The sequence below is a fragment of the Helianthus annuus genome, chromosome 1 (assembly GCF_002127325.2).
Source record: "Helianthus annuus cultivar XRQ/B chromosome 1, HanXRQr2.0-SUNRISE, whole genome shotgun sequence".
NCBI classification, from domain to species: Eukaryota; Viridiplantae; Streptophyta; class Magnoliopsida; order Asterales; family Asteraceae; genus Helianthus; species Helianthus annuus.
Window position 1 is genome coordinate 119,276,396 of NC_035433.2, and position 25,422 is coordinate 119,301,817.

Consider the following 25,422-nt stretch of genomic DNA (forward strand, 5'->3'; position numbering starts at 1 on the left):
CGAGGAACAGGTGAGGGAGGCAATTCAACGTCTCCGTTCGAACAACAAAGAGAAAAAGACGATTTCTTAGAATCCAAATTACCCCTAAGCATTTCATCTTTCCAAAGCATTGCATGACAGTAAGAACATACAAAAATAGCATCTCCACGATCAACGTATTTTACAAAATTATATAGGCACATAAAAAAATGATTATATAGGAGAAATATTAGGAGATTAAACTGTTATCTGGAAACATACTTTGATAAGTTTAAGGAGGGTATGTACCTCTTGCAATTCCGTAAATCTTTTTTACGATAGAAGATGGTAAACAATCAGAGGAATTGGAATCATCAAAGTTAGACCTTTGACCAGGGTAGGAGTTTTCTTTTCCTGCTGTTTCATTTTGGAAATGACAATTAACATCGGTTCGAACGGGTAGGAGGATAAGCAATACATTAGTCAAATATAGTGAATCGGAAAACTATATTTAGTTTTGCATTAAAAGTAAAACACATACCACTAAACGTTACTACGGAACACTTAAGCAACTGTCGAGAAGTTCTAATATCAATATTCTGAGGAGTTGGAATATCACTTCGACGGGACCTTACTGTAACACGATCCACTTGCAAGACAAAATTTACAAATGTTATAAAACTTCCATTAACATTCAATAAATGATAACAGTAATAACAAAAGTCTATACAGCATACAGTTTGTAATATTCGTTAATGGACTGCTCTTAATTTTATGATTTGATGATTCAAGCGGTGTGACCATTGAAGATGTCCTCCTTACATCAACTACAATAGATAAATCAAATTTACTTATATCCATCGTTTTGAATCTTTGTTTCCTCTTTCTAGAGTCATAAACACCATAATTAGCCTTTCCGGATTGTCCTAAAATTGAAACAAAAGGACAAGGTCAAATCTGATAGCATACCTTAAAAAATAAGATTTATAACCTTACCAAGACTGGATGAGGTCAGAGGAATCGTACTAACACATGTTCGATCTAACTTGGCGGGCGTGTAACATGCTGTACATGACGAGATTTGGTTAATTTATGCTACAAATACTTACAATTTTCACATATTTTACATAGACATATTCAATAAACAACAACAATCAGTATGTAAGATAATTAGAAAAGTAGCAGAAGAGTTGTTTACCCATATTTTTAGAAGAGGATTCCAACGACATTACACTTTGATTCTGATTTACGGTGGATGGCGTGTAATGTAGAGTTGAGCCTTCGTAGACACCTTTTGATGATACTTGTTGGTATATATTAAGAAACTGGTTTCAGCTAATATAACATTACATATATATATATATATATATATATGTATTTTGAAAAATGACCATAAAAAACATACCTCCATTATCGTTCGTAGTAATAGTAACATTGCCTGGAAGTGTATCAATAATAGGAGGTGTCTGTACAAAGTGAACCACACCACTGTTTCTACGCTTATTCAAGATAGACTTTCTTATCTTCCTTGATTCTTTGGACTGTTGGGTACTGCACTGTGGAAAATACTCTCTATCTCTTGGTATAAAATTCTTTTTACTCTCCATAACTGTACATAAGAATTGAGCAAATATGTGTGATTTAGGGCTAGCTACAGGTGATTATTGTAATCGCTGTCTAAAAAAACATTTTTTTCAACAGCTAGTGATGATTGAACATCCCCATTTAAAACCTAACTAAATAAAAGAATGAACACAGACAAATCTTCAGAATAGATTTAAACAAATGAAATAGAAAAACCTACCATAAAGTGTTCATCGATTGCTTCTAAAGTGAGAGGATGTTCAATTGTAACTTGAGTTTTTGGCGCAAATTTTGGATCTTCACTTTGATTCAGTCGGAATAGAAGCTATAAACATACGGAGGTAATGAAATTGTAATTTAAGAAACCTGATTCATTTTATGGGCCTTTGACATGATTTTATGGTTCACAACTTATGGGCCATAAATTATTGAAAGGCTTACACCATTTAATTGCAAAATGCAGCCCAATTTGGGGGCCTTTGGTTGATTTTATTTTGTACTGATTTTATTTGTTAGTTACCTTACATACTGGTTTTTGTATAAAACATATAAGTAAGTTAAATTGAAACAACATAATTTATATGGATTTAAATACTACATATTTTTTAACCATCCTTGTATTGGTTTTACCAATCTATTGATTCCTACAATGAAGTTACTATAACGCGATCCACCCAATTTATATTTGGAGTTGAAGTTTAATGATACATTTTTACCGAGTCACATTGTCCCATAATTTATGTGCATAGAGAAACTTATATGGATTTAACTACTACATATTTTCTAACCGTCCTTGTCTTGGTTTTATCAATCTATTGGTTCCTACATTAGTTTATAAAAGGGTAGGTTAATATGTATGAATTATATCCTATCATAACGAAAATTGATTTAAACTCAAAGAATATAACTTCTTTCACATAATTTGTGGATATTAACAATTTCTTTGTAATGCAGTTATAAAGTAAACATACATTCAAACATTATATTAAAAAAAGTAGAATTTAGACTACGCCATACTAATTTACACATCTCGTATACTATATTGCACAAATCAAAACACACATTATAAGCAAAGATTATACTTCCCAGCATAAAACATAGTTTATAATACAAAAAAGTAACCACATAACGGTTTACCACATCTTCCAAGTTCATAAATTACCAACATTTAAAACATACAAAAGAACTGTTTCAGTAGTTTAACACCTACCAACGACAACCCAACTTCAAACAACCACATACTTAAAGTACATACCAAATGCATAGGTTCGCTTAAACATCAAAATATAAAGACGTGAAAGGAGCTAAGTGTTAAGCCTAGATGACTTCTTCCGGTTCCTTTTGTTGTTAGAAGATAGTTCCCCAACATTTTGACCTTCCACGTCCTGCAACGAACGTTTACCATTAGGACTGGTGCCCGAATCCTTCTCGGCTTCGACAACGGAAGAGTCGGCCGTAACAGATACAACATCCTTCAATTAAATCACAAAACAACTACTAAGGTATCAAATAAAGTAATATAATCTACAGTCAAGCGAAAACGAAACTATAGAATCCATATTCACCTTTGAAATAGCAGCACTGACCATCTGTGAGGATTCGGATAATTGAACAGCTTTGAATTCTGAACCTTCTTGACTAAACACCTAATATCAAAATATTACCAAAAGGGAATTCACCTAACATATTTAAACTACAAAAATTGTAAACCAAAAAATAAATCAATATAAGATATCCAAAAAGTCTTACCTCATCAGCAACATCAAGAGCATTACCATTACCAGCAACCAATTCAGCAATTATGTCCGGATTATCACATACTTTTTGGATAGTGTAAACGTGGTAGTCATGGTTAAGGTTGTAATCAGAAACTTCAATTTTAAAAGCCAACTTCTTTTCGACCAACCGAGATATTTCATGGGGAAAACTTTCAGTATCATTGACCTTCACCTGGCGTTCCCTTATATCACTCGCAGTTGAACCAATGAGCTTCATTACATCTTTATCAAACATCACAAAAGACACACTGCCGGTTTCATCTTGCACTCTCAAATGTACCTTGAACCTGTAATAAACAGTAATTAAATTACAGTCCGAACATAGCAGTTGTGGACCTAAAAAGTAACATTAGCTTACTTTATGGTTATCGATGTGCATTCTTTATCGCATTTCGGACAAACCAATGAAGTAGGTGACAGATTCATGACCTCATCAGAAATGGTTTTAGCATATTGTAAGTACTCAGTTTTAGTCAACACCTTCTTGTTACACTCTCGACATGCCGGATAAAACCACCCATAGTTTTCTTGAACAATTTTGATCGTTGCAACTACCACACATGACATTACCTATATATCAAAGATAAAGCTTTATTAACATGCTCAACTGATAAAACATAGAAAACATTAAGAAAATTAAATGCCTATGTATGTATATAGAATTATTCATACGCTTTCAATCTCAATAATTTCATCAACATGTCTCTTAGGGGTCTCAATTAGAAATTCTTGACGGACTGGAAATACACTCTGAGATGAAAGTATGGTTTAAGAAGAAGAAGCACCAGCTTCAAATTGTTTCACTAAAAGACTATAAAAATAGAAACACAATTAGTGTTAATACTCACACTTGTGTTAATAAAAATATGAAAAATATGAAATATAAATCAGTGATAGTACCTCCTACGAAGTTCATTAACCTCATCAATTTCTTGGTTGAGAAACATACGACTTCCAAACTTATCATTCTGAACAGTATATTGTCCTGCACGAAACAATATACATATCCAACAATTCATTACAAGTGACTACAAATATAACAAAATGTTCTTAAAAATGTAACAAATAACATATTGGAAAAACTAAACTAAATGAATCAGTCAAATGTAAATTACCCTGCCACTTCTTAATCCTCGCATGCTGAATGATAGCCATCACAGTCTCATTCGGAGTGTTTTGAGACAAAAAAAATCATTAAATTGTTGTGCATACCCATTCCACAAAGTACAACGGACTACTTCTCCCCTAAAAGAAACGGATAAAAAAACAGCATTAAAAGTTCAAACAAAATAGATACTGTCTATTAAACAACACTAATCATTTACGATAAATAATGACAATGATTTACTATGAATATTGTATTAAATGCAATGAAGAATCTTATATATAAAATAACTAATCATTGGTCTTGTATTAAATAAGAACAATCATTTAATGAATCTTCACTACATTAAATACAATTATAACACACAAACAAATTTATATAAATGGCAAAGTAGAATTTACTGCACATCTTGAAGATTCAAGTTCATCCTTTTTCTTTCGTTAGGAAAGATTTCCATATCTCCACACCAGACAACAGTTCCAGCAACATCTAAAATGGTAAACATAGCAACAGTAATCAGATTCGAAAAGGAGGCAAAATATATATAAAACTATCAGAAACAGTCATACCGACAGTGAGCAGATTCTTTCCTTCTCTTTTAAGAATGTCTGAATGTGCCATGAAGTTAAATCCGTAATCAACACCTTGCCAACCATTCGCACGTGTAACAACCGTACAACGGTAAAAGTTAATCTTGTAACCATGGTTAACAACTTTGTAAGCATTGGTGTTTTCTCCAACACCAAATCTGGAGAGAATAACAACTTCATCCTCATGAAGTTGTGAGATAAACATAGGTATCAATGGAGCTTTAATCCATGCCTGAATCTTACGGCCCTGACAAATAAGTGAAACCAGATACTTTAGAAACAAACAAACAAACAGTACCTCAAAAAAATATAAAAGATACTCAGCTATGGTAACATATGAAGGATCAAAAACCAACTAATATTCGTGTTTGTTTCATTATGCCTAACCCTAAAACAAAGAAACAAAAAGTAACTATCTATAAAGGATCAAAAACCAACCAAGATATTAGTCTTTGTTTCATTATACCTAACCCTAAATTACACAAAACACTTTCAAAAACCCAAACAATATTCGTCTTTGTTTCATTATGCCTAACCCTAAAACAAATAAACAAACAATAAGTCACAATAATCATCTATCAAGGATCAAAAACCAACCAAACAAATATTCATCTTTATTTCTCTATATCTAACCCTAAATTATGAAGGATAAAAAAAAAAACAAACAAACAACCATCTTTGTTTCTTTAAACAAACAAACAAACAGTAAGTGACAATAATCATCTATCAAGGATAAAAAACCAACCAAACAAATATTCATCTTTGTTTCTTTATATCTAACCCTAAATTATGAAGGATAAAAAAAACAAACAAACAACCATCTTTGTTTCTTTAAACGAACAAACAAACAGTAAGTGACGATAATCATCTAACAAGGATCAAAAACCAAGCAAACAAATATTCATCTTTGTTTCTTTATATCTAACCCTAAATTACACAAAACATAAAATATATAACCGTATAACTTTAGTTACACAAACTTAAATTACACAAAACTCAAAACACAAACATAAATTACACAACCACCTCTGAGAAACAAAACACAAACTCAAAATGATAAAAAGAGTAAAAAAGGGACAATTGAATATTGCCATACTGAATAAACCATAGAACACTGAAATAACAGAATCAACAGTTGACAAATACTAATACCTTCTCATCGAGCAAGATCAGGTCCATCCGAAAGGACTGAACCCATTTCCGGATGATTCGACACTTGAGATTCCACATATCTTTGGACGGATTCAAATCATCTATGAAACTGAGTGACAAAGATGGTGATTAACCGACGGATTTGTTTGCGGATGACATGATTCGTATAGAAAAGGAGGAAAATAAACCCTAGAATCAGCTGCAAATTTTGAAATGAGAAGTAAGAGTGAAGAAGAAAGAGATGGAGAGAGATGGAGATATGATTACTTCTCACAGGTGGATTAAATGCCCATTTCTTCTCCCCATGCATTTCAAAATTCCCTCCTAAAAAAACCAATTTATCATAATAATAAAATCCTATTATATACAATCTATATATTATTTAGATTAATATTTTTTATATAAATATACAAAACGAAATTATGACATCAGCATGTACATGTGGCATATCTCAGAGGTTGCCACGTATGCAGATTTACATCAGCCTCAAATCTCTTATTATAGATTATATAGATAGGTAAAATTACTAACATACCTTCATGTGCAAGACATATGGTGTAGTTAACTGAAAATTATAACTTAGTTAGTGCTAAAGGACGTAGGGTGTAACAAGTTTTCCAAATAAAGAATTATGACTGTAATTATTGAAGTTAAAGGCTATCCATTGCAATCTGATACAAACATAAAATACGAAAAGTGTAATTTACCCTTTTAGATATAAATATATTTTAATTCATTTCAGTTCGGTTAACGTTTGGTTATAAGACACATTTAATCATATCCATAACCATCGGTTAATTCGGTTTGATGAAACTTTTTTTTTCAAAAAGAAAGTTCAAAACTTTTTTTATTATTTTTATAAGAAAAATGTTATTATTTATTTGTAAAGATGTTCAATAACAAAACATAATCAAAATACTATTTGAGAAAGTGTCTTTAGAAACAATATCTGAAAACTTTTAAAAATATGTTTTTTAAATAAAAATTATAAAACAAACATTTAAAAAAACAGTTGTAATTTTTTTTACACTTTTGAATTTGTTTTGTTACAAAAAAGTATATTTTTTTTTTAAATTGATGATTTGTATAGGGGGTAAAAATTACAAGTTTTAATGTGATTTTATGGAAAGATGGTATAAAAAGTAATAAGAAGAGGTATATTTAGCCTACCCCTTTATTTATCAGTTAATTTCAATTTGGATTCACCCCTATTAGGGAGACGGGGTGCTACGTAGTGAGACGGTGACCACACGTGGAACCCCGTGGAACACCGCCGCCACCCAACTTCATCACTTGTCAAATTGAAAACGCGTTATAGCCACAACGCGTGAAGATGATGAAGTGATGAGTGTTGTGAGTGATGACATTTCCACTAAAAATCCATCACCAGTGATGGAATAAAGCTTGATGATGTGGCGAAACTTGATTGGATGTTGTGAGTGATGAGTGAGTGGTGAGTGATGGACGCCCCACCCGCCCTTAGTTACCTTGCCGACGACCTGACTTAAACCGACACTCCAAACCAATTTTGGTTTTTTATATTATTATTATATCTGGGCAATCGGCAAAAGGGTATTTATTTATTTTCAAACAACAAATGATAGTCGAAGATGGAGAAATTGAGGAACATGTTAATCCCAAAACCTAACCCGCAACAGTTATTACGTGATTGGCAACGTCGTCTACGTCAGGAGTGTCGCAACATCGAACGTCAAATTCGTGGTAACTTTCTTACTTACTTTCCTCCACCCCACCCCCTTTGTTTTCTTCTTCTTTATCATTATATGTTTTTTGGTTTAGATATTCAAAGAGAAGAGAAAAATGTTCAGAAAGCAATTAAAGAGGCTGCCAAGAGAAACGACACGGCCTCTGCTAGGGTATGAGAACCGCTTAATACACTTGTATCTTTTACTTAATGTCAAGGGCAACGTTTCAAATGGAAAAAACGTCAAATTTTTTCAAAATTTACACTTTGTCTCAAGCTATATCCGCCCTGGGTGTAGGTGGCCTTTTGCCTATGGTTGTACCCAGGTGGCAGGGCTTTGTTAGACGTTTTAAAAAAATAAGCAGTTTCTGTAACAACTCCCAAACGTCTTCAATTTGCCAGTCAGTCAATTGTTAGAATCATTTATTAACTAATTGTGCTTCGATTCAACAATAAGCTGTTTTGACCAAGTTTAGTTTGCAAGTGATTGTTGACTGTTATTATACTTAAATGCATCAGGGATATATAAGATAAGAATGCCATCAAAGTTGTGCTCTTTGTCTTTTTGTCTTAATAACTCCCGTCCTGTCTTGGTTTTAAAAAAAACGCGACATGCTTTGAGGCGTTTACATCCCAAAAGCCGCAGCGTGAGGCATCGCTTTTTGTACAACCATATAAGCTTTATAAACGCCTCAAAGCGCGACATGCTTTGAGGCGTTTATACGCCCCGCTTGCAGTATGCACATATAATGTATATATATGTGGGCGCTCGGGGGGCAAAAGTGAATGTGCACTAATTTTAACGTTATTTTACTAATTTCGTGAAAATAATGTTAAAAGAGGGAGATGGTTAATCATGCATCATGTGGTGGGGCATTGATAGCCGAAAGACAAGGGAGTACATGCACTAATTGGCCTTTGTCTTAATTGCCGAGTGTTATGTGCCTTATGTCCAAGGCTTGATGCAAAACTACCATTGAGCCGGGGGTCTCACTGGAAGCAGCCTCTCTATTCCTACGGGGTAGAGGTAAGGCTGTCTACATCTTACCCTCCTTAGACCCTACCTTAGCTTTGCTATTGGTGGGATTTACTGAGTATGATGATGATGATGATATAAGCTTTATTTACAACCAGAACTTGGGTCTCTCTCCAACTTTGATTAATGTTGACCCAGAAATACATTATACATAAGGCACTTTTATGATCGCCTCGTGCGTTAAATGTATACTTTCGTGTTGATTCACTCTTTGCTTGTGTATTCATTGATGCATGCATGTGTAACGAATTCAGGCGCTTGCTATAGAAATCGTGAGGTCCCGAAGAACTGTCAATCGCCTCTACGAGAATAAAGCTCAATTAAACTCCATATCAATGCATCTAGGCGAAAGCATCGGTACGTTCCTTCTTAAACAACAATTTAGTTTAATCCGCTAACATTTGAGGTTTTGCAGCTGTTGCTCGCACAGTCGGGCATCTGTCTAAGAGTGCTGAAGTCATGAAGACCGTAAACGACTTAATGAAGGCTCCAGAAATGGCTGTCAAGATGCAAGAATTCAGTAAAGAAATGATTAAGGTAATTTGTTAATTTTAAGGCTGTAATACTCTTTTTTTTGGATGGAGAAATTAAGAAAGAATTTATACAGGCAGGAGTTATTGAAGAAATGGTGAATGATGCTGTTGACTCTGCACTGGATTCAGATGACATTGAAGATGAGATCGAAGAAGAAGTGGATAAGGTGTTAACCGCGATAGCTGGTGAAACCGTAGCGCAGCTTCCGGAAGCATCCAGAAAGGAGCGGCTTAAGCAACCTGCTCATGCAGAGGTAATTTCGATCCATTTACTTTTTGTAAACATGTCGATTTGGGTTATGTTTATTTGAAAACGCATATATAAAAATATTCAAATTTTTGTAGAGGTCCATCCTAACAGATCGACCCGTCTATTTTGCTACCTTAACCTCTATTTCAGTATTTCTTGTTTTAGAGATTAACCATTCTTTTAAATTTGCAGGAAGAGGGTGGTGATGACGAGGATTTAGAAGAATTAAGGGTTCGCCTTGCTAAAGTTCGGTCATGAATCATGATCAACTCGACCCTAGTGCGCTTTTTTTTTTTTGTATATAGTATCTTTACGACATAAAAACCGGCTCTTCTATGTAATATCGACTCGCTCCCGCTCTTTTAAAGTTGAGATCTCTATGATATTTGTCATCAAAGAAGTTATTATTGATATTGTCAAGAAAGTTTTCATATTTTGGTTATGTTTTTAAATAAATTTTGTCTTGTCTTCAAATTTTCTTGTTTAGCTGCCAAGTAGTAAAAGAGATATTAAAATAATTTAGAGGGATGGTTAACATCAAGCGGGGATAGCTCAGTTGGGAGAGCGTCAGACTGAAGATCTGAAGGTCACGTGTTCGATCCACGTTCACCGCATTTGACATTTTTTTTGCTTATTATTTATCTGGATGATGATTGAAGTCCTTTATGCTCCTCTCATCTACACGAACAGACACAAGTAACGTGCAACAAACAACAATCAAAACGACTTGAGAGCCAATATAAACTACATGCCCTCCACAAGTCAGCATAGTCTAAACCGGAAACTGAACCAAACCAAATTCGATAGGTGCGGTTTTCGGTTTACAACCTAATAAGCTAATTTTTTTTCTTTACCATTATTAGTTATTGAATTGAGTTGGGTTATGTAAGATTGGGCTAACGTAGTAATTAGATTGGGTTAAATGACAAATATTGTTCTAAACATTGTTTGATATTTGGTTTATTTATCTCAAACCAAAATTTGATTTCTGAAAATAATGAAATTTGGTTTCGATCGAAAACTGAATATTTAATTTGGGTTTTGGTGTAAACGGTTTGTAATCGAATAACGAAAACCCCTATACTATAGCATTCAACCCATTAGCGATACATATTGTTCATTGCTAACCAAGAGTTCACGGATTTGGTTTTGGTTACGTGAGTGAATGATTCCAGGATGTTGCGCTTCCGGAAATTTCTTCTATCAAAACAATGGCTTAGCGGTATCAAAGTGTTGGATAATGCTTTACATTTTAAAGTGGTAAGGGTTCAATCCTTACGGTGACAAAAAATGTGTACTTTAGTACTAAAAAAGACAAATCGACACCACACCTTATTTGGATCTAGTTTCGTATGAGCCGTCATTTTTTAGGATGGAGATGGTTTGTCACACAAACATATTTATATAAACCAAATGTTCTTTTTTAACTTTTGGATTAAGAACATTGCATAAGAACAGTTTCAATAAAAAAAAAAAATCAAATTATATTATATACTGTAGGAAGCTACTGTGAGATGATGATTATCAATTTGATGTTAGCGTGTTTTGAAAAGCAGACTGAATCAGTGTAATGATCATGAAACTGGTTTGACACACATCAAATGAAATTGTTGGATCAGTCAATACAAATTATATACCTGACCAGTCATGATTGTAATGATGAGATGAAATATCTTTGTGTCTGTTCATGCAAATCATTGTTGAAAATTTACTTGTATCATGGGAGGTGCATGATCAGGCGATTTGTATGCACAACCAGATTACTTTATGCAATATGCACAATTATACATCCTATGATTATCTATACCATGTTTTTTCTTTATTGAAAGGAATTTATACCATAGTTGTGTCATGAAAACAACAAACAGAAAATTATGTAAAAAGTTAATATATTACTGAATCATTGAAACATTATAAAACGTTCCTTTTTATTATAAGGATTTCTAAATTTGGCAAGTATACTCAAGTTTTCAAAATTAAAATTGTCAAATAAATACTGAAAATTAGAGAGTGAGAAAGAGGGTGTTTAGAGAGAGAGGAAGTGCAGAGATTTAGGGGTGTTTGGTATTTTGTATATGTGATAATAAATTAAAATGACCAAAATGCCTCTAAACAAAAGGACAAAACAATCAGCTTTTAACAGTCAAAATAGGGGGTTTTTGGATTATGGACTAAAATGGCAATAAAAGTGAAACCACAGGGATCCAGATTTAAAAAGTTTGAGATTTGGACTAAAAGGACAAAAGTGCCCAAACCACAGGGACCAAAATGGCAGTTTACTCTAAATAGAAATAACTTAAATGTATTTCAATGAGATAAACTAAAATAAAGAGTAAACTGCTATTTTAGTCCCTGTGGTTTGGGCACTTTTGTCATTTTAGTCCAAATCTCAAACCTTTTAAATCTGAGTCCCTGTGGTTTCACTTTTATTGCCATTTTAGACCAAATTCAAAAACTCCCTTTTTTGACTGTTGCAACATGCCTATTTTGTCTTTTTGTTCAGGGGCAATTTTGTTTATCTGATTTTAATATAACATATTAATAATTAATAAACACAATTAATTATATATAATTCCTTTATACCCTAATAAATATACATTTCACCAGATAATCATCATCTTCATCTTCCCCCCAAATCATCGCCCCCCCCCCCCAAATCATCTTCCCGCCAAATCATCGCCGACATCTTGCCAAGACATCATCTTCTTTGATGGACGACGATGGGGATGATTTTAGCTGATGTGTTCGAAAACAAGGCTTCAATTTTGATCCAGATGTAAAATATGGTACGTATTTCTCATTGATAAGCTGGATTGTTCTTCCCCTTTTTTCTGATTGAACCTTTTTTTCTTATTCCACAGCAAATCATCCTGAAAGTTCACCATGGTGGTGATTTCATTGACGAGGATGATTTTGAATACGGCGGGGGTAAGGTAGACTACGTTGATAATGTGAGTTTTGATATGTTTTCGTTGATAGTTATGAATGATATGTTGTTAGCATTTGGTTATTCAGAAAAGGGTGTTGTGGTTTACCATTATAGAGTTCCAGGGGAAGATTTAATGGTAGGTTTAAGACCTCTAGGCACTGACAGTGATATATTGAGAATGATTAGCTATGTTGAAACAAAGTGCTAGATGTGTATATTCAACATGTTAGCAGGTTTTCTAAAAAGGATGTTGAAAAAGAACCTGAATATGTAGACCTGAGTGATGAGGGAAGTTATGTCACACCCCGTTATTTTCACATATTACCGGTGGGCCCGGCGGGAAGTATCGTGACGTAGTTGATATCATCATTGTCAATACACACAATAATATAGCACAGCGGAAGGCTTGGTGAATAAACTATTACAAACCATACTGTCTGAATGTTCAAGTTTAAGAAAATAAAGACTGGAATGTAATAAGATCCACCGGCGGATCATAAATGTACAAAGAAACAAAAACAACAGACTTCAGGTATCTGATGGATTTGCAAGATCCTCTATGACACCTATATAGCTCCAGCCTATTACGAGAGGTACCTGTTAATCAGTCTTTAAGAAAATACGCCAGTTTACACTGGTAAATACGTTTAACTGACTCTTTTGAAAACATTTATGAAAATTGATTTAAGTGCACATGGCACAAAGCATTTATAACTTGGGACAATTATTTAAAGATAATCTTGTATACAGCTTTACATGTTTGTCATACTATTGGGGTCGGTTGGAAGCCGGTCATGATTAACCGACTCACCACTAATAGAATCCACAAAGGAGTTATCCCCAACATGTGGGTTTATATATATTATTTAGCATTTGCATCTGTCAGGTGCATGCCTACACCCCGTGCATAGGTCATGGCCATTTTCAAATGAAATGAGCCGAGGATATTCAGGACACGGTCGAATTAACCCCCAATGTTTACGTTATCAAACAAGACAGATTAAAACAGGTTATGTAAATTTATTAATCACAATCCGAATAAATTATTTCTTACCCGACCAAGTGGTATTATTATAATACCATATCCCAAGCCCATATAAGGGAAAATAAGTTAAAGTATTTACCTGATGCTAGCAGTATAATCCTAAAGCTTTTTGAAGGCACCTTCTATCGGAAGCTATTTAATCTGTATAGAAGGTTTATTAACCTATTAGGATGCTAACAGTCTTTAATTAAGTCAAGGACTTAGACCGACTAGCTAGAAGGAAACCTTACGGTTTTAAACACTAGATTAAGCGGAGACCGGAATAGAATGTGGTTTAGACCCGACAAGCTTGGATACTTGTATAATATGGGTAAACTGAACACCTTCTGGAAAATGAGAATTTAATGATAAGGTTAAGCCCGTTTCGGCTATTTTACGTAAACTAGTCACGTAAACCGATCCGAACGCATAAACGCGTAACGGTAACCAAATAAATTATATACAGGTCTTAATCGTTATTATGCTCAAAATATGTTAATACATCAGTAAGATGTTAACATATATGCCCAAAAAGTATTTTAAACCAAATTAAGTCCCATAAGGGCATTTTGGTAATTTTAATGCTCATAAAAGAGTTTAAATGTTAAACTGAGTTTCAGGTCTGATCTAATTAATAAAAGTATGTATTTTTATAAGTTATAACAGTAGGGTACTTTATATATGTGAAATTTATCTTATATAACCAAACTATGCACCGTAGGTAGGGCTGTAAACGAACCAAACGTTCAGCGAACAGTTCGTGAACCGTTCGGCGGGAAGTTCGTTTACGTTCGTTCATTTAGTTAATGAACGAACATGAACAAGAAATTCCGTTCAATTAGTTAAATGAAAGAACACGAACAACTGTCTCGTTCGTTCAATTGCGTTCATGAACGTTCGGTAACGTGTTCGTGAATATTCGTTCATGTTCGTTGTTTATGTTGTTCATTAAATATTTTTTAACATTTATTTATTTTATCTAAACTATTTACCCAAACAAATAAAATAGGAAACCCTACCTCCACCTTTCTTTCTTATTATTCACATCGAAAAATACAATTGAACTTTGTCGATTTTATCTGTGTTCGTGAACCGTTCATGAACACATTCATTTCCTTAACGAACGAACACGAACAAAAAATCTCGTTCGGTAAGTGTTCATGAACCGTTCGTGAACACATAATATTCTTAACGAACGAACACGGACAAGGCCTTGTTCGTGTTCGTTCGGTTCGTTTACAGCCCTAACCGTAGGGTTATTTTGGTAATTCACATAAGCTTTAAAGGTCAAAATAGACTTCTGAGTTTAAAAACTTTGGCTTATTGTTTAGTTATATAAATGAACTTAAAACATCAGTAGATAATAAGTTTTATATGCCAAAAATAGTTTTGACCCATACTAGGTGCTTAAAAACGCTTAAAAGTCGGTTTTAAGGGATATTCGGGTTAAAATATGAAATCTGTGTTTTTGATCAGTTTATAAAGTTCAAAATACTTTATTTATCTTATAGGATCAGTAGCAAAAGGTTTGGCATTAAAATGTTATGTAAAACTCATTTTATGCATGAAAAGGGTAAAACCGACAATTACCGAAATCAAGCTATACCCCTATGTTATGCTTAGCCTAAAAATAAATAAAAATCTTTAAAAATCCCAAAATATTATTTTACGTCAGTGGGTAAAAAGTTTGGTATCAAAAAATTGGGTTTAGATAGGCTTTATGCTAATTACGCCATTAAATTAATAAAAAGCTTTCTAATTACGCTATTGAGGATAACTCCTAATCTAGACCTCAAACTGATGTCAAAATTTCGGGACAAGTTTAAATATCAGTAGCAAAGGTGTTTGTCCATTCACATTGCTAAAAATCTCAGTTGTGTGTCAAAAGGGCGTTTACGGCATTTTTAAGCATAATTACGATCAAGTGTATATAATTCAAACCACTAGGCACCATGCAATATAACTCCAGAGGGTTATACTACTAAGTAATGTCGTTCTAATGGAAGCTTAAAACATGGGAGAATTAAGCTTAAATGGGTCAGAACTGAAAGTCAAGCAAAAGTCAAGCTTTTGCGACTTTCGGTTATAAACTGACCTTAGACTATTAATTGCCGGGTTAGGATAGATAAAACATGTTTTAATATTAATTACAAAGTCATTAGAATGTTAAAATATAATCTAGAACTTCTGTATTTTTAATTTTAATCAATTTCAAGCATTCTGTCCAGTTTGACTTTTTGTCAAACTACTTTGACCCGACAATTTACTAGTCAAACGAGATAATTAGGAGGTGCCTTTTAGGGGTTAATCAACTACCTTAATATGGTTCCATAACCACTTTCAATTTGATCAGTGGCTGGTCCATATGTAATTAAAGCGAAAGTCAAACTTAATTTACGATAAGTTTGAATTTTAGGTAATTAAGCTAATTAAAACGACTAAGCAAGTAATTAGAGGCTTACTAAAGGTCCTAGCTGTCTTTTCTACACTTCAAATTCTTCTCCTAGTGTTTGCAAGCTCCAGATGCAGGTCCTTTTGAAGTTGTTGCAATTGATGTGCCAAGAACAAAATACTAGCACTCCTTATATAGTGAATTGCCAAGTCCTTAGATCATTGCAGCTGTTGTTGGACAACCTAGGATTACTCCAGGTGTCTAAGAGGGTTTATTTTACCGTTTACCAGCCCCTAGAATCGTTGAAAATGAGGTTGAGGCGGTGAAACAGCCTAAACCCGCACCCAGCAGCCATTTTCTGCGCTGAGCATGCTCAGGCGGGCCGTGTAAGCCATAGAGGGGCTTACGCGGGCCGCGTGGACCTGTTTAACTGGCAAAACAAGTTTCAAGGTTGGCAGATTCAGTCCCTGATGGTTTTAAACCCTTTTTAACCTTATTGTTGACATGTAAGGCCCTTGTAGTTAGTTTGTTGAGGCTCAAGGATGAATAAACTAACTTCGTTAGGCTCAGGTTTGTTAAATATCATTATGAATGCAAGTTTCATCAAGTTGACACTTATAGTCCAAAGTTTTGAAAACATGCTTAACGATCTCGAAACCACGTGAAATTTTTATTACTTATTCTTGGGAGTATATTTGAATATTTCGAAGCCTCGGTTTCGTTAAAAGGTCATTCAGAGGTCAAAATTAACATGTTGACACGTTTAACCCTTGTAGTTTTATAATCTTCCGATTATTTTCACAAACGGCTTCTTATATCCAATTAATCACCCATTTAAGAATATTTTCTTCACGTATGGTCATTCAGAGGCATAAGTTTGGCATGTTGACACTTTTAGTCCCTCTGTAGACATAATTTCACTGTTTGTCAACTTTAGTCCTTCAAACTCAATCTTTTACATATTTAGAGTTTAGGACATGTGTCTATACATATCTGGACACGTTTTTACATGGTGTTACATCCTCACCCCCTTAAAAGAAATCTCGACCCTGAGATTTACTAAAATAAGTGAGGGTACTTCTGTCTCATAGTGGACTCGACTTCCCACGTATATTCGGGACCTCTACGAGCATCCCATTTGACCTTAACTATAGGTACATGCTTCCTTCGGAGCTTTTTAACCTGACGATCCTCGATCGTTATAGGTCTTTCAACAAATCTCAGGCTTTCATCAATCTGTACATCTTTATGTGACATAGTTAACGATTCATCAGCTAGACATTTCTTGAGATTGCAGATGTGAAACACATTATGAATCCCACTTAGCTCCTCAGGCATGTTTAGCTTATAAGCTACACTGCCAACACATTCGATAATCTCGAATGGTCCAATATACCTAGGGCTTAACTTGCCCTTTTTACCAAAACGCATCACACCTTTCCAGGTTGACACTTTCAGTAGAACCTTATCGCCTATCTCAAACTTTAGAGGTTTTCGCCTCTTATCAGCATAACTTTTCTGCCTATCCCTGGCAGCTTTCAGGCGATCACGAATCTGGACAATCTTGTCCATCGTTTCAAGGACTATATTAGGTCTTGATAATTGAGCTTCTCCTACTTCTGCCCAACAGACAGGCGTTCTACATTTCCTACCAAATAATGCCTCAAAAGGCGCAGCCTGAATGCTTGTATGATAGCTATTGTTATAAGAGAACTCGATCAAGGGTAGGTGGTCATCCCAACTACCACCTAAATCAATAACACATGCATGAAGCATGTCTTCCAAAGTTTGAATTGTACGCTCACTCTGTCCATCTGTCTGAGGATGGTAAGCAGTACTAAAATTCAAACGTGTGCCCAACGATTGTTGGAAACTTTTCCAAAAGTGTGAGGTGTATCTAGTATCTCTATCCGAGATAATAGACACCGGTACTCCGTGAAGAGCTACAATCTTATCTACATACAACTGGGCTAACTTATCGGAGCTATGAGTCTCCTTGATGGGCAAGAAGTGTGTTGACTTAGTCAGTCTATCAACAATAACCCATATGGTATCATTTCCATGCCTCGTTTTAGGTAACTTGGTTATGAAATCCATGGTTACCATCTCCCACTTCCACGTAGGGAGTTCTGGTTGTTGAAGAAAACCTGATGGCTTTTGATGTTCAGCTTTAATCTGAGCACATGTCAGGCACTTAGCTACATGCGTGGCAATAAATTTCTTCAAACCTATCCACCAATAATTAGCCTTCAAATCCTGATACATTTTGTCACCTCCAGGGTGAACTGAATACTTGGAGTTGTGAGCTTCCTGGAGGATTACATCTCGAAGTCCTCCATGAATAGGAACCCAAATTCTTCCATTCATTCTAAGGATTCCATCTTTCCCAGGTACTAACTGCTCAGTAGTTACACCTAACTTTTCATTTGGAAGGTTAACTTCCAAAACATCATGTTTCTGTGCAGCTAATAGTCTTTCCTTCAGACTATTCTTCAACTCAATGCTCTTGGCATTGATCCTGATTGGTTTAACTCTTTCCTTTCGGCTTAAAGCATCAGTGACCACGTTTGCTTTACCTGGATGGTAGCGTATCTCGCAATCATAGTCATTCAGAGTTTCCATCCAATGACGTTGTCTCATATTGAGTTCTTTCTGGTTGAACAAGTGTTGGAGACTTTTGTGATCCGAATAGATCACACATTTAGTTCCATACAAATAATGTCTCCACAACTTTAATGTGAATACAACGGCACCCAATTCCAAATCATGGGTGATGTAAGTCTTTTCATGCACCTTCAGTTGTCGTGATGCATAGGCAATCACCTTGCCATGTTGCATAAGTACACATCCCAAACCTGTCACACCCCCAAAATCCACATGCGGAGCACCACCGCTTGGAGGCGTGACTGACCAGGATCTTAGCCACTAATCACATTGAACTCATGCGTATATTTCGATAAAACTTTCATTCAATAACAATAAGTGTTACACGCTACAATATTTCACAGTTTAAAGTGGAAGCATACTCAATTCGTTAAGTGTTTATAAACCACAAATAAAAGCTCTTAGTCTTGTGTTGCGTTTCCATGTAACTCGACCCATGACCACTCCAGCTTCCCAGACAGCAAGTTCCCAATGTTATACACCTAAAGGCCTGCAAGGCATGTAACAACGAGTCAACAACAAAGTTGAGCGAGTTCACAGTTGGGTGTTCGTTTTAAGTTGCTTACAAAAACATAGTTTGTCTTTAGTGGGCTTACTATCCGTGGGGTTTACCCCATAGTTGAAAATATGATTAACCAGTTTACCCTGTTTCCCAAACATATCCATAGATGGTGGGGGCTTCCCATATGAGTTACCAGTTTACCCTGTTTTCCAAACCTTCTTTACGATATTTAGTGGGGGCTTCCCATGTGCGTTACCAGACCATACCATATCGACTGCTAACGAAATATAAGTTGTGCCCTACATTAGTGTCTATCATCACTGACAGTTTGCCATAGTCCATTAGTACACGCCCGTTCGAACGACACGGTGTGAGGTTTGTTAAACCTAATAGCGCTATTAACTAATGACCCGCTCGCCATCGGCCTCGGCGATTAAGTGGATATAAAGAGGAGGGACTTCATGATAGAGTTTTGTCTAGTAAGTTAAGGTTGTTGTCCTACCCAGGGAGGATGACGTACGTAGTTCTACCCAAGGAGAATACGCAGAATATATAGTGGCATCCTACCCAAGAGGATGGCCGTACATATCCTACCCAAGGAGGATATGTAGATTCCGTTTTCGTTTATTAACCCATTCCCAACCCTTGGGAATCCCATGCCTTGTAGAAAGTGTGAACTCACCTTGGTTTGCTCGGTATGGTCAATTTACTTTACCGGTTCCCAGTTGGTCAACCAAACCCTACTGTGGTTACCAAGAGTAATCAGTCTCTTTAACACTTATGCAAGTTATAGCACGTATTTCGCAACTAACATACACATATCATCGTACAAGTTGTAATAGTTGTCCATGAAATCCACAATCCATAACATGCATTGTATTAGTACACGAAAGATGTCCAGCTTCATATCAGTTTATTACATGTATACATTTAACATTCATAAATCATATTGATGTGCAATCCACATGATGTAAGGCCTAGTCTAAGTGTGAAATAGGTAGTGTGAAATATAAGTCATTCCCATCATTCGAAGCAGATTTGTGAATTATAAATCAACATACAGTCATCATGCAGGTTAGGGTTGAGCCCCATGGTAACATCACAATCATTACTCCAATTAAGTCTAGTATCGCAATCATGTCAGACAATTCAAAGCCACGCAACCAGCATTCACATTACAAAAGCAAACATTCTGTTCGTCGACAACAGGCTATGACGAAAAGGCTGAGTTTCGTCGAGGGGAGTGGTGACGAAACACTTCATGTTTCGTCGTCCACACTCATGGCGAAACAACCATTGAGTTTCGTCGACCTCATCCCTGTGATGGATCAGTTTCACGCATCAAACTTTAATTATTCGTTCATCATCATCATCAATTACGCAACATCGGAACCCTAATTATCTCTAACAGTTACTTAGGCAATCACCATTAACATACATAACAAGCAATACATGGTTTGTAACATCAACAGACATGAACGGTGGCCATTATTATAATCCTATCAAACATCACTAATCCATAAAAATCCATCAACACAGAATTTATCAAATCAATGAGTCGGTTAATCATCATATAACTGTTAATGCGCATACATATCTAATCACACCATCAAGTAATAATAAAGTCAATCAATTATATTCGTAAACTAACCGGAAGTATCGAGATGAAATAAAAGGACTTCGAGGAGGTTTGATAACTGCCGTTGAGTGCAGAAGAGAGAAAGGAGATCTAGGGTTTCACAATAGCATGTTACGTAACCCACCTCCTTTTCTACAAAAGATATAAAGTGCTGGGCCCTTAATGGGCTTCGGCGAATTACTGGGCCGGCGAAACGCTGTGTTTCGTCGAGATGAAGACGGCGAAACACTCCCTGTTTCGTCGAAGTGGTTTATGGCGAAACTGTAATTGTTTCGTCGGGTATAGCTCCGAATCTCAAACAGTTTAAAAGTTCATGTAACCAAACACTTTGATCACATTAAATAGGTAACATATCAAATAAACATCTCAACATATAATCCAACGTGTACAATTACAAGGCAAACAAGTCGTGTAAGTAAACAACTAAACCATTAACGTGCAATTAACGTGAAGGTGGAATCTTGGAAACTCGAGTTGTCACAATACCGATGTGTGAAGCATCACAATATACAACAAACTCTTCAGTTCCTTCTGGTAAGGCCAACACCGAAGCATTGCTCAACTTTTGTTTTAGAATTTCAAAAGATTCTTGTTGCTTTGGACCCCAGTCAAATTTCACATTCTTACGGGTCAAAGAAGTTAACGGTGCAGCTATTCTTGAGAAATTCTCAAAGAATCTTCTATAATATCCAGCTAAACCCAGAAAGTTGTGAATTTCGGTAGGCGTCTTCGGTGCTTCCCAATTCATAATGGCTTCTATCTTGGCGGGATCAACTTGTATGCCACGCTCACTAACAACATGTCCGAGAAATTGGACTTCGCGAAGCCAGAACTCGCATTTGGAGAATTTAGCATACAACTTCTCCTGTTGAAGCAATCCTAAGATACATCTAAGGTGCTTTTCATGATCAACTTGGCTACGAGAATAGATAAGTATGTCATCTATAAAGACAATGACAAACTTATCTAGGTATGGCTTGCAGACTCTATTCATGAGGTCCATGAAGGCTGCTGGCGCATTAGTGAGCCCAAAAGGCATCACTAAAAACTCAAAATGTCCATACCTTGTCCTGAATGCTGTCTTAGGCACATCTTCAGTTCTCACTTTAAGTTGATGATACCCAGATCTTAGATCGATCTTCGAGAAATAGCTTGCCCCTTGGAGCTGATCAAATAAATCATCGATCCTGGGTAAAGGATAACGGTTCTTGATTGTTACCTTATTCAATTCATGGTAATCAATGCATAAGCACATTGATCCGTCCTTCTTTTTCACAAACAGTATTGGAGCTCCCCAGGGCGAAGAGCTGGGCTGAATAAAACCTTTTTCCAGTAAGTCGTCTAATTGAGTTCTGAGCTCTTTCATTTCCGTAGGCGCTAGACGATAAGGAGCTCGTGCAATAGGCGCAGATCCTGGAAGAATGTCTATCCTGAACTCTACTTGCCTCTCAGGAGGTAATCCAGGTAATTCATCAAGAAAAACATCAGGATATTCAGAGATAATTGGAATATCTTCGATCTTAGGCTTAGGATCATTCACAGTCACTTGTGCCATGTAAATGACACATCCACTCTTCAAACACTGTGATACCTTGAGAATAGACACATTGCTGGGCAATCCATATTGTGTATCTCCTTGAATAGTGACTGATTCGCCAGAAGGGGTTTTGATAATAACTAGCTTTTTATCACAGGCAATTTGGGCTTGGTTATGCGACAACCAATCCATGCCTAAAACTATATCAAACCCAACCAATTTCATTGGCAAGAGGGATAGCGGGATAGAATGATTCTTAATGGATATAGAGCATCCATCAAGAAGAGTGGAAGCTGTTTCTAAGGTACCGTCAGCAAGCTCTACCTCATATTTTATGTCTAGAGTCTTAATAGGCAAATTCAGTAACTTACAGAACTTATGGTCTACAAAAGACTTATCAGCATCGGAATCAAATAAGACTAGCATAATTATTATTGATGAGGAAGGTACCTGTTATGACGTTCTCGTCGTTCACCGCTTCCCTCGCGTTCATCTAGAAAACTCTTGCGTTGTTTTTCTTTGCCTCTTCGGGCTTCTTTGCATTCTTGGGGCAATTGGTTTCGATGTGCCCCTTTTCATTGCAATCATAGCAAGTTGCATCTTTGATATTTCGGCACTCAACCGACTTGTGCCCTTTCTTTTTACAAATCCCACATGGTTTTGCCTGTGGGTCTTGGTTGCATTTTCCAAAGTGCCTCTTATGACATGTCTTGCACTTGGGCTTATCATTCGACTGCCCCTTTTTGGAACCAGAGTTCCCTTTGCCCTTTTTATTTGACTGAGGAGACTTGTCATCCTCTCTTTTCCTCTTCCCATCCTCGGTAACCTTCTTCACCCTACTCCTCACAATATCCAAAGTGAGGGATAAGGATAAATCTACAGCAGATCTATAAGTGGCTGGCTTAGAGGCCTTAACATTCCCTTTTACTTCAGGGGCCAGACCACCAATGAAACGCGCAATGCGTTTGGGCTCAGGAGTGACTAGATATGGTACAAGCGTTGACATCGAGTTAAAGCAAGTCACATAGGATCTACAATCCAGATCCTTCATTACCAAGGTGAGGAAATCAGCCTCTATCCGCTCTACTTCGTGCTGAGGGCAGTAGGTGTCCTTAACCAAATCAACAAATTTGTTCCATGAGAGAATGTACAAAGGAACTTTCCCGGTGGCTTGCACTAATGCTTTCCACCAAGTAAGGGCATCGCCCTTGAAGGATTGTGACACAAATTTCACTATATCCTCTTTAGCACAACCGCTGATGTCTATCACAGTCTCCATCTCGTCCAACCATTTCATACAATCAATTACTCCCTTTTCTCCTGTAAAATCCCTCGACTTACAGGAGACAAAGTACTTGTAGGTACAACCCTTGGTGTACCTGGGAGTTGGCTCGAGGACTATCTGCCTCTTGGGCTCACTACCCTGATTGGATGAGTGCTGAGACTCACTTTTCTTATGAGTATGAGGTTGAGAATGGGATCTCGAATGAGTTTGAGACCGAACAACACACGGCTCTTTAAACTTGGCATATACCGCTTGAGTAACTGCGGCGGTGATCATTGCTTGCAGTTCGGCACCAGTGATATTAATCCTGGTGTTGTTGCCTTCTGTAGGATGACTGTTTGCTTCATCCGAGCCAACCATTTTTGAATACTATAACAAACAATGATGATATTTAAATTTTATAATGTATCATCGCATTGATGATCAATGGGTCATGGTATTATTAAACCATTTAGACCATTTAAAGTACTGATTAAATAATCAATAGAATATAATATTCTTTATATTTATTAGACAGGGGAAATAAAATTCACAACTGTCGATGTCGTGAAAGACATTTCATTTAACATTAGGCTCGTCTCGAAGGACATTTAGATAGCTCAGAAAGCTTGTCACAGGGACGACTAAAATATAGTCAATGATCTCTTGGATCAGTGATCTTTAAGGGTCGAAGAAAGTTCATCGCCTTTTTGACAAGAAGTTTATAAATAATACTATCATTGTCATTATTACACCTTTGCCTATAAGCATACATCTCTGATGGATGTTTTGGTGTACACATCATATTGATGTTTATTAGCCATGATTCGCATTGATCACTCAGGCTATACATAAGTGACTTGGAAAAACCAAGTACATATTGAAAACTTGTGTGGTTTCTCGTACCGCACAGCTAGGAATGTTAACATGTTTTCAGATGTTAACAGTGATTTATTGTCATAAAAAGGTTGTACCATCATAACCAATTAATATTTTTTGGCTAGGTTATACCTCTAAGAATCTCTTTGGCAGATCAATTTAAAAATCGAATTGATATAGAATGATGTAATAAAATACATATTTAAAAACCAAAGATAAACTTCACTAAAACATTAACGATTACATGGTGCCCAAAATTGGGTCTTAGAAGAAGAACAAACTGCCCACGCAGGGGCTACAGAAATAGGAAATAAGTCCACGCAGGGACCTGGTACAGAAATAAAATAATGTCCTCACAGGGACTTGAATGGAAAACAATACAAGAAAATTAAACAATTTCCTATTTCTTCTTGCCTTTAAGAAGGTTTGCAAGGCCCTTCATAAAGCTACCATGCTCCTTCTTGGTTTTTCTAGCCTCATGCTCAACCCTATCTAACCTCTCCAGGATTTTCTGAGTTTGCTGCTGCTGCTGGGGAGGAGGAGGTTGCTGGTAAGGCGGGTATTGATAACCCTGCACCAGGGGTCCAGTTGGATAAACTGGAGGGTAAGAAGAAGGGTACAGATGATGGTATTCTGCAGCTGTAAGGTACGGATCATGAGTTCCATAATCCGATGGGTAACCCGTTGGGTTTTCAAAAGGATTGTACCCAGAGGAACCTGGGTAAGTCGGGATCGGGTTGTCGAAACCCATAGGCGGCTGTGGTGGTGCATAAGAAGCTGGCGGAGGATCGATCTCCGGCGCCGCGTTCGAGGGTCCACCTATTTGGAGGTCCTTGGGAATAGGTGGGTAAGAACTCGAACCCTGAGGAGAACTAAAACGAGGTCCTCCTCGCACGGACAT

The 25,422-nt window shown here is 36.3% G+C and overlaps 3 protein-coding genes and 1 non-coding gene across 4 annotated transcripts; 2 read left to right on the forward strand and 2 right to left on the reverse strand.

Annotated features, from left to right (window-relative positions):
* Window positions 1–2,846: 2,846 nt before the first annotated feature.
* On the reverse strand, window positions 2,847–6,245 carry LOC110929888. The gene is made up of 7 exons (XM_022173076.1): window positions 6,168–6,245; window positions 4,995–5,262; window positions 4,241–4,305; window positions 3,679–3,890; window positions 3,292–3,607; window positions 3,108–3,188; window positions 2,847–3,014 (listed from the first exon to the last, which is right to left on the reverse strand). The coding sequence occupies exons 1-7, from the start codon at window positions 6,243–6,245 to the stop codon at window positions 2,847–2,849; spliced, it is 1,188 nt and encodes a 395-aa protein (XP_022028768.1).
* A 1,477-nt stretch (window positions 6,246–7,722) lies between these two features.
* LOC110875637 (vacuolar protein sorting-associated protein 24 homolog 1) lies at window positions 7,723–10,124 on the forward strand. Its single transcript, XM_022123840.2, has 6 exons — window positions 7,723–7,889; window positions 7,968–8,044; window positions 9,163–9,265; window positions 9,324–9,445; window positions 9,516–9,695; window positions 9,884–10,124. The coding sequence occupies exons 1-6, from the start codon at window positions 7,778–7,780 to the stop codon at window positions 9,947–9,949; spliced, it is 660 nt and encodes a 219-aa protein (XP_021979532.1). The 5' UTR covers window positions 7,723–7,777; the 3' UTR covers window positions 9,950–10,124.
* A 108-nt stretch (window positions 10,125–10,232) lies between these two features.
* On the forward strand, window positions 10,233–10,305 carry TRNAF-GAA. The gene has a single exon. It is a non-coding gene; the product is annotated as a tRNA-Phe (tRNA).
* A 14,616-nt stretch (window positions 10,306–24,921) lies between these two features.
* On the reverse strand, window positions 24,922–25,422 carry LOC110929880 (extensin-like). The gene has a single exon (XM_022173068.1). It carries the CDS (start codon window positions 25,420–25,422, stop codon window positions 24,922–24,924), a length of 501 nt encoding a protein of 166 aa, XP_022028760.1.